Source organism: Prionailurus viverrinus, chromosome F1 (genome assembly GCF_022837055.1).
Source record: "Prionailurus viverrinus isolate Anna chromosome F1, UM_Priviv_1.0, whole genome shotgun sequence".
Classification (NCBI taxonomy): domain Eukaryota; kingdom Metazoa; phylum Chordata; class Mammalia; order Carnivora; family Felidae; genus Prionailurus; species Prionailurus viverrinus.
The window spans coordinates 5,372,111-5,382,500 of NC_062577.1; the positions used below are offsets into that span (position 1 = coordinate 5,372,111).

A 10,390-nucleotide genomic window follows, 5' to 3' on the forward strand; every position below is an offset into this window, starting at 1 on the left:
CTTTTGTGCTAACACTCTGTGCATCTCCGTCTCTAAGCTTTGCTCACCCAAAGTCACTGTGCAGAATGCACTCCCCACCCCACTGCCTCTTCTCTATCTCCATCACATACATCCCATTCAAGCTCCGTCAAGGTTGTAAATCCTAAAAAGTCCCAAAGAGGGGCCTATCCTTTACCCTAGAAATATTTGCTGTAGGTACAACTCATTTTATATTGTCAGACATATTTATATTTAGCTTCTCTTGTGTACATGAAATACGAATAACTCTGGCTCATTTCCAGCAAATATTTCCTTAACATTGCAGAGGATACAGAGATAACTAAGACACAGCTCCGACCCACACTGGGATGACCACACTTGGTCACTCCTTTCTTGTCTTTGTCCTCTGCATCAACAAGGCCATTTGTTGCTTGGGTCTAATCCAGTCTAGGACAAAAATACACTTGTAAAATGCCCTAACAGGCATGGCATCCAGGATGATTTACATCAGGGAATGGAGTAAATCTAATGCTTCCAAGGAAGGCTGCCAAGTGCTTTTCCCTTTTAGTCCCTTTTCTATAAATTGACTTAATATATTTGTGGCTAGTAAAATTTTAAAAATATTCCTACTTTGGTTAATAAATTCGCTTTAAAATCTTACTTACTATGAAATCTTGTGAGGCTCTTCATTTTTTTTCCAAAATGCAGTACTGAAATATTTGAGGAAATGTTTGAATACTGAAAAAAACATCTAAAAGTCATTAATTGAGAGACAATTAAGTAAACCATGACACGTGTTATGGAGAAGAATTAAAAACAAGTTAATCTATGTATATTAACAGGAAAAGATATTCAAGTCACATGTAGATTTTAAAAAGTTAGCTGCAGAAATCGTGTTTTAAAAAATCACATAAAATAAAACTTCGTAATTTTCCATCAACCTGATAATAGGGGGAGGGGATTAGGACTGGGGTACTAATCAAAAGAGACTTGAAGCTGGTGTGTAATGCTAGAATTTTTGTAAGTGAGACTATATTTGTGCTCTATTTGTATAATTAAAAGAAATAAAAATAAAGCATCATACGAGAGGATTTTTAAAATAGACGTACAGGTGCTTGTACTCGCCTTTCAGATATCAAGCAATGTGGAGGGGCTGCCCTCTTGTGGATCTTGTGGAACTGTCTTTAAATGGTTACTCAGAAATCCAGTCACTGTGTTTTATTCACCGAATCTTGGAGTTGTAAACTTCTGAGTTACATGGCAACCCCTCATGTTTGTCCCACGAGAAAAAAGAAGACAACACAGCTTCTGTGGTTAACCCCAAGTCACTTATTTTAGGCAGCTAGATTACTATCTGGAATTCTTCAGTGATTCTTCTGCCTCCCCTAAATCATAAGTCAACAAGTGTTAAACACCAAAATGTGTTTTGAAAGACACAAGGTGCGGTATAACGTTCAGCACTTGGTAGCTAGACGTCGATAAGAGGAATGAGGAACCCTGGCCCTTTTACCAGGATCTTGCTGGGAGTTGAGAAACAAAGGAGGATAATGCTTTTATTATGTAGCGGATTGCAAAATCTAATATAACTGACACATTTAATAATAGCATTTAATAATAGGGTAACCTCAAGGCTGTACCTCGTCAATAAACAAGCACCAAATAAGGAACAGCCGCCTACTGCTGGGAAGGGGCAAGGGCGTGGAGAGAGACCCCTTCTGGGCCACAGGTGCATGAGGAAGGCTGACGCTGAGGGTACTGCAGGAACACTGATGGAAACAATACAACCCTGGCACCAGAGCCCCACCCAACCACAGGCAACGCTAGAGGAACATGAAGGCAGTGGTGCCCTTACGATGATTGTAGTAACAACAAATCCAACCCCATTAAACTCCTGACTAGCTTTCCCAATGCCCTGCTCTGATGAATAGAAGAGGCATGCCCACTTCTGGGCATAGACATTATTTCAGTCACTATAGTTCTCTATCGGCATAGATGGCATTCAATCAAAAACAATGACACAAACACAAAAATAAATAGGGCAAAAGAAACTGTCAAACACACAAGATACAGAACCAGACTCAGAGATGAGCCAGATGTTGGAAATATCAGACAAATAATTTATAATAACTATGGTAACTATGTGTTCCAGCAGGAAAAGTAGGTAATAGGCATGAACAGATGGGGGATGTCATTAGAGATGGACACTGTAAGAGTAAAATAGAGAGGCGCCTGGGTGGCTCAGTCAGTTGAGCATCTGACTTCAGCTCAGGTCATGAGCTCTCTTTCGTGGGTTCGAGCCCTGCGTCGGGCTCTGTGCTGACAGCCCAGAGCCTGCTTCAGATTCTGTGTTTCCCTCTTCTCTCTGCCCTTCCTCTGCTCACACTCTGTCTCTCTCTTAAAAATAAAGATTAAACAAACTTAAAACAAACAGTAAAATAGAAACGCTAGAAATAAAAACCAAAAGCACAGCAATAGAGATAAAGAGCCAAGTAAAGAACTGGTAAACTTGAAAATGGATCTGTAGAAATGACCTAAACTGAAAACCGAAAAACAGAGTAGAAGGTAGACATAACAGCATTAAGAAAGAGTATGGGACAATTTTGAAAGTGTGACACAGTGTAACTGAGATCCCAGCAGCAAAAGTGAGAATGGGAGGCTGAGCAGAGAGAAGGGACTGGGGATCACACTGTCAGCTTAGCTCTCGTCATTCCTTCTTGCCAACGGCAACACCCCACCTGTCCCTCCACTATGCTCTTGGTCTTTAAAGTTCAGGGGCGCCTGGGTGGCGCAGTCGGTTAAGCGTCCGACTTCAGCCAGGTCACGATCTCACGGTCCGGGAGTTCGAGCCCCGCGTCAGGCTCTGGGCTGATGGCTCAGAGCCTGGAGCCTGTTTCCGATTCTGTGTCTCCCTCTCTCTCTGCCCCTCCCCCGTTCATGCTCTGTCTCTCTCTGTCCCAAAAATAAATAAACGTTGAAAAAAAAAATAAAAAAAAAAATTATTAAAGTTCAGCAGCTGTCTGGTGCTGACTGTCCAGAGTAAACTTCAAGTCGTTGGGAAGTGAGGATAGCTGCTGGATTTTGTGTATGAGGGACAAGACCTGTGATGTCGAAGTGCTGCATTTCATCTGTTCTAAGGTACACATCGTAACATTTTTGAAAATAGTGTGTCTTAAAGTTGGTGGTGTCGGTATAACAGATTTTCTTCTTTCAGTGGTAAAAATAAAATAATGGTGCCCCTTACAATCAATTACATCTTCAATATGATGAATTACTATTTAAAAAATATCATAAAACAGAAAACTACACAAAAGAGCTAAATAGCTTAAGTTATTATAGAACTGCCAGCCATGTGCAGCACATCCCCTCCATGTGCTTTTTCCTAACATCAATGCCCTCCTCCTCCCTGGAGTAACCACTCGCCTGAATTTTAGTTATCACTACCTTGTATCTTTATTGCTTTATCAACAGTGTGCATCCCTAAACAATCTATTTCAGTTTTTATCCAGCTTTCAAAAAAAAAAAAAAATATGGACTTCCCCTCCTTATCCCTTTCCTTAGCTCGCCTGTTGAAAATCCCAGCGTATTAAATCTGTGGCTTCCCATTCTGGACTGTGCTAACTGCATATTTAAGATACAGTTCCACACGTTCCTCTGTCCTCCTTGTTCCTACATTTTGGCAGCTGCACCTAGAGGCATGACCAGACTCCCCTCCCATCCCTTGGCAAGACTGTAAGAGGATGCTGAGTTCTTTCACTAAGAGGTATAATGTGTCCAGCTGTCTCTTTTGGGGTTTTAACTGCAGCTGACGCTCAACGTGTAAATCCATTAATCCACCAGGGGCTGCAAAATGGTGATTATGATCTCACTTCTTTTTCATTATTGGAACACTAAAAAGTTTTCTTTCCCTCCTTCATCTGTTTGGTTACACAGTGGTGCGGTTCAGAGGAAAGAAGAAGATGATTGATGTTTCTCCTTTATTTCCCTGTTTTCAAGATGATGAGTTGGATACCCTATCACTCTGAAGGTGATCATCTGTCTTTAATCTGTTTCTGATGCATTTCAGTAAGTTGCAATTATTACCCTTTTTTCAAGATCAACTTTAACCATATTTGGGCCTCTTCAAGTAGGCTCCCATCTTAGCTTCTGTTTTAATAGGCTATTCCAGGGCTTTCTTATATATTTTCTGCCAGGCACTTCCCCCCCCCCCCAAGATGTTCTGGTTTCCTTTGATAAAAAATAGTATTTTAAGACTTAAAGTTGAGTGGGGCATCTTGGTGGCCCGGTGGGTTAAGCATCTGACTCTTGATTTCGGTTCAGGTTATGATCTGTTTGTGAGAATTGAATTGCTCATCAGGCTCTGTGCTGACAGCAAGGAGCTTGCTTGGGATTCTGTCTCTCCCTCTTTCTCTTTGTCCCTGCCCAATCACACTCTCTCTCTCCCCAAATAGACATTATAAATAAATAAATAAATAAATAAATAAATAAACAAACAAATAAATAAATAGGGGCACCTGGGTGGCTCAGTCAGTTGGGTGTCTGACTTCAGCTCAGGTCATGGTCTTGTAGTCCATGAATTCAAGCCCCACATCAGGATCTGTGCTGACAGCTCAGAGCCTGAAGCCTGTTTCAGATTCTGTCTCCCTCTCTCTCTGCCCCTCTCCCACTCACCTTCTGTCTGTCTCTGAGAAATGAATAAACCTTAAAAAAAATTTAAAAAGAAAAAAATAAATTTGTTTAAAATAAACATTAAAAATTTTTTTAGAAAGACTTGTTAAACATAAACATTAAAAAAAATAAAGACTTGTCTAAAAAAAAAAAAAGCCTATAAGCTGAGCAATGCTTCTTAGTACTGGATTTTTTCCTAGGTCTCTTCAGCATGTATACATGCAGCATATATGCATATAACGAGTGTATACATACACACATATTTAAGTTTCTATCACTACTTCCAACTCAAATTTATAACTACAGGGATTAAAGGGGCGCTTGGGTGGCTCAGTCAGTTGGGTGCCTGACCAGCCCAGGTCATGATCTTATGGTTCACGGGTTTGAGCCCCACGTCAGGCTGTGCTGACAGCTCAGAGCCTGGAGCCTGCTTTGAATTCTGTGTCTCCCTCTTTCTCTGCCCCTTCCCTACTCACACTCTCTCAAAAATAAACATTGAAAAAAAAATTTTTTTAAATATCCCATAAATGTCCACATTATACACCCAACAGTCTAAACTAACAACACTATCAGATACCATGAGCTAAGCCAAATGTTTCTGCATCTGCTTTCCTCTTTTTTAGTTTTACTATCATCTGGACATGAAGCTGTTGCACACCACACTATCTTGCTTGTAACTCCAATTAAAATACAAAAATTTTTTTAATGTTTTATTTTTGAGAGAGCATGAGTGGCGGTGGGGAGGACGGGGAGGGGAGGTAGCAAGAAAGAGAGGGAGACACAGAATCTGAAGCAGCCTCCAGGCTGAGCTGTCAGCAGAGCCGGATGTGGTGCTCCAACCCACTAACTGGGAGATCATGACCAGAGCTGAAGTCGGATGCTTAACCAACTGAGACAATTAGGGGCCCCTTAACTCCAATTTCTATATACACAGGCTGCTATATTAAATGCCCACCACTAGTCTTTATGATGCTATTTCTCTAGTTATTTTGGTTTTGTAAAGGAGCTCATTTTCTGATAGGTTCTTTAGGAATAACTTAAGGAAGCACTATTCCCCAAATTCTTGCCTGGACTATGTTCAAAATGTTCTTTTTTTTTTTTTTTTTTAACGTTTATTTATTTTTGAGACAGAGACAGCATGAACGGGGGAGGGGCAGAGAGAGAGGGAGACACAGAATCTGAAGCAGGCTCCAGGCTCTGAGCCATCAGCCCAGAGCCCGACGCGGGGCTCAAACTCATGGACCGCAAGATCGTGACCTGAGCTGAAGTCGGATGCTTAACTGACTGAGCCACCCAGGTGCCCCCAAAATGTTCATTTTCTTCAAGTAAAAAGTAATTGTGGAAAAATCTGTTTTTGCTTACCCCAAGGATTTCTTTTTAAGTAACTTTGCTACTTAGGTCTTGGTGTTGCATGTTTTGGATCAATAATCTTGGGTATGAGAGTGCCCTTTAAAAAGTTTCAATTTTTTTTTTTTATTAGGAGAGTTTTCTGAAATTACAATTTTTTTCCTTTAGAGACTATTACCTGTATATTGCACCTTCTGTCCCTATCTTCAATATTTGTTGCTTCCTAATCTTTTTTTTTTTTCTTTCCGTTTTGTCCAGATTTTTACTTCCCATCTTGTAAGGTATCATCTGTAGTATCTGTTATCTTGTATTACTTCTGGTTTAGTTTTCACTTCTGAAATGTCCATTTCTAATGCTTTTCTGGGTTTGCCTTAAATTTTTCCAATTCTAAATTTCCTTCATATCTATATTCCTTTTTCTTAATTTTTACATTTTTCAAACGGACTGTTTTTCATCTGCTCTGTGGACTTTTTTTGGTAGATTTTCAATATCTATAAAGATGTATTCTGCTCTTTTTAAATTATGAGATTGATCCAAAAGCTTTCTCGTGGGTTTCAAGTAAAATTAGTTTTCTTTGAGAAGGAAGCACAGTTCATGGGAGCTTCTTGAACATCAAATGTTTCTAAGTGTTCAAAAACAGGTATTCTGTGGAGATTTCTTGGTCATCCTTTGCTCCTCCCACTATTTCAACCATCTCTCTCTCCTTTGCTTCTGTTGTTTGTCCTGCTCGATTTTGGGCTTCCTCTCACCAGTTTTCTTCCATGGGGGACCCTGTCCCAGAAGGAGCCTTGGCCAAGTCGGCAGCTAAGATGCAACAGTTCACGTGGACCAGTCAGCATTAGTTCCTTCAGAGGTCACGCAGGCCCCGAGCACTTACCACGGGAGTGGGAAAGGCTTTCCTGGGTCCAACATGACCTACTATATTTTAATGGTTATTCTGAAATTCTGTTCTCAGCTCCAGTAGACTCCCTGTTGCCTTCCTGATTCTCCATCCTGTGGTCTTGCTGTTGGGAGCTTGTCTTCACCCACTTATATCTTGGGATTTAAGGAAACTCCATCACCTGTGTCGTAATGCTGTTCATAAGTGTTTGATTTTGATATCCACTTGGTTATGTGGGGATTTGGAGGCTGATAATCCATGGCATGCCTGCCATCTCCCCACCCTCCTATACCAGTTTTGAATGTTTTCAGCCAGCTCCATTTTCAGATTTACCTCCAGCCCCTGGTTTTGAAGGAAGCTGTGTTGCCAGTTGCTGAGCCCATCTGAAGTCTGCCTCCTGTTGGCTTCTACCACTGCAGAATTGATCATTTCTTTGCTAAATCACTCACCACTTATCCATATTTCCTTGCCTGATGTCTCTTCCTCGGTTAACCTTTATGGATTTAAACTGTTTTATTCCTTTTCTGTCATTTAAGTGGCATTTTAAATGGGCAAGGAGATAAACATTTGTAGACAATGTTTGACTCACATTCGTAATTTGTTCTATAACAGGAAACATTCATAGAGTTCAAATTTGTTTTTTTTTTTTCCAGATTGTTGGTTTTTAAAAATTTTTATGGTGTTTCTTACAACTTTTTTTTTTCTCCCATTCTGACTCTTTATCCAAGAGTCCTCTATCACATCTTATTTAAAAATTAAAATAATTTGGATCTCTTTCCTTTATCCTCTGTATCTCAGGTAAACCCTCTGCCCCCTGCCAGAGTTTTCCTTCCTTCAGATATTCTCCTGCATGGCTGGTTTTTTCACCTGCATGGCTGGTTTTTTCTAGGTACCTGACTGTGGGGAAATAGGTTCTACTTACATAAATGGGTTAGAAAAACAGCTTAGGGTGGAAAGCCGCCACCACTGGGCAAAAGCACCCAAGGTTAGCTAGTGACATATTGTAATGGGATCACAAGTAACTTGTTATATCACCTGCAGGAAATTGCTTTCCGTCTGGAGCCAATATACCTTGATCACAAACTCCATTTGCCCTCTAGACCTTTTGATTCTTACACATACAAGTTAATGATTACGGTCTGATTGTTTTCTCCATGTTTACACATATAAGGTCTTGTTTTCCTCACGTTCACCACATGGGTAATACCTTATAAGCTCAATAGATATGGAGACGAAACCCCTGTTCCGGGCTCTTGTCTCCTCCTGGACATTAGCCTCTCGTATTCAATTCTGCATCCACTCTCTTTCTGGACAAGAGAACTCCAGACTCATAGTCTGGGACACCTGACCACCCCTGTCGAGTGTACTCTTCACAACCCTAATGCTTTAGTGTCTTACACCACACCTAAGACTCTAGTTAAGGGAGTTTCAGCTCACACTTTAACCTTTCCAGCTACCCCTCCCATTCCAGAAACTTTATTTCCAATTCAACCCTGAGAGGAAATACAGTGATTCCCTCCAGGATAAAATGATTACAGAATTGTGGCTTTTCATTTACTATCCTTACACTTGACAACATGACAGAAACCTTCAGAGTAGATTTTTCTAAATTCCAGGGGCCTTGCCCCAAAACATCAAAACTTCCAAAAACTGTCAAGGATAAAATTATTTCTCTATTTTAGCTTCTTACAAAATATAAAAAGCTGAACAAAAGAAATAGTTACAGTTAATATACAAAATGTACTCTATTTAAAAAATGGCATTACATCTATGCATAAATCTTTCAGTCTGGTAACTGACCCTTTCCCAAACAGCACTTCAAATTGATAGAGATTGTCTTGCAGGCAATAGCCTCCCAGCTGCCTGCATTTATTGGAATATTGCTCTCTGAACACGCATGCATTCAGATTTGTTAAATATATCCTCTTCTGCTTCTGGAGTTAGTTGGATGTTGTCTTTGACTGGCGACAGGGGATCTGGCTTCTTACAAGAAGGAAGCTTTTCAAAATCTCTGCAAAATACAAGAAAATGAATTTGGTGTTTTTAGGGTACTAGTTATTAGAGAATAGTCTACCTAGACAAAAGAGAGATATATGAAGACAAGACCTTCTAATTTGTCTCTCTTCTGAGTATCCCAATAAAATGTGAGTTTTGCTTCTTAGTTCCCCCTTCCTGCTTCCTAAATCACCTTTTAAAGCAGATGCAAGGCCACTACTAAATATGTACTAGCTAAGAAAGAATGATTCCAATAAAGAACATTTAGTTCCTTTCTCCTTAGCACCCTTCTCCAGTCTGGCTAAGAACCAACGTAAGTGAAGCATGAATAAGGTTTAAGCCCTATCTTTTACTCCTGCTTCCTCACAACCTTTTTTTTTTTTTGGGGGGGGGTGCTGAAAATCTCTAGGTCTATAAACATCCTATTAGGAACACACTTAGGAATATTTCTGCACCCTCAATTTCTCTTCAGTAGCAGTTCTCGAAATATGGCCCACGGTCTCCTAAAAATTCTGAAGACCATTTCAGGGGGTTTACAAGATCAAAACTATTTCATAATAATATTTACACTTTATCTGCCTTTTCCACCGTGGTGACGTGTGTTCATCCAAAAGCTGAACTGATGTAGAAGCTACTGGCAACTTAGCATGAGTCAAGACAGCGGCCCCAAACTACACGAGAAATACAAGCAGTATTTGTATTCTCCAGCTCCATGCACTTGTAGTTAAAAAAAGCCAGTCTCGCTTAAGAATGTTCTTAAAAAAGCTGTAAAAATCATTAATTTTATTAAATCTCAACCTTCAACCTCTTAGTGTGAGAAAATGGGAAACCAAGGAGGCACTTTTGTTGGTACTGAAGGATGATGATGGTTATCTCCAGGAAAAAAAGCACATGTGACGCTATTAGGGTTATTCAAATTTAGGTAATCGACTAACAGTATTTGTTGCCGAGGATAAAATTCAAGCTTTCAAAAGAAAGTTAAGATTTTGGATAACTTCCTAATACTTAAAGACTTTGCTGATAAGATTGTGATTTCTTTATACTGTAAAATGAAATGTGTCAACATTTGGAAGATAACTCAGTAAGACAATATTTCCTAAATGACCACTTCATGCATGAATAAAAGAGGCACTCAAGGTGCAATCTGGACCAATGGATGGTAATGTAACAATATGCAAAGTTGGCTGACAAGTTTCAGACTCTACACTGCAACCTTTAAGAAACCATCACTTGTTGAATTTTGGTATAATGTCAAAGTAGAAAATTTACAACTAAACAAAAAGTCTATTAAGTTATATGTTTCCCAGCCAAAAATATGTGTGGAGACAGATTTTATTCCTATACTTCAACCAAAACAATCTACCATAACAGATCGAACACAGAAGCAGACGTAAGAATCCAGTTCAATCCTGTTAAACCACAGTAAAGATTTGCAAAAAAACCATACTTATTTTATGTAATAATATACTATTGATTTCAATAGGAGCTTGTCACTGTTAAATATTTTTAAATGTCCATTTTAAT

General features: G+C 39.6%; 1 protein-coding gene across 1 annotated transcript in view; it reads right to left on the reverse strand.

Annotated features, from left to right (window-relative positions):
* Positions 1–5,922: 5,922 nt before the first annotated feature.
* Positions 5,923–10,390, reverse strand: part of EXO1 (exonuclease 1) — a 40,177-nt gene continuing 35,709 nt past the window's right edge. Inside the window, exon 15 of the mRNA XM_047841529.1 lies at positions 5,923–8,882. Within this exon, the coding sequence (XP_047697485.1) occupies positions 8,741–8,882 (142 nt within the window). The 3' untranslated portion in view covers positions 5,923–8,740. The remainder of the gene's footprint in view (positions 8,883–10,390) is intronic.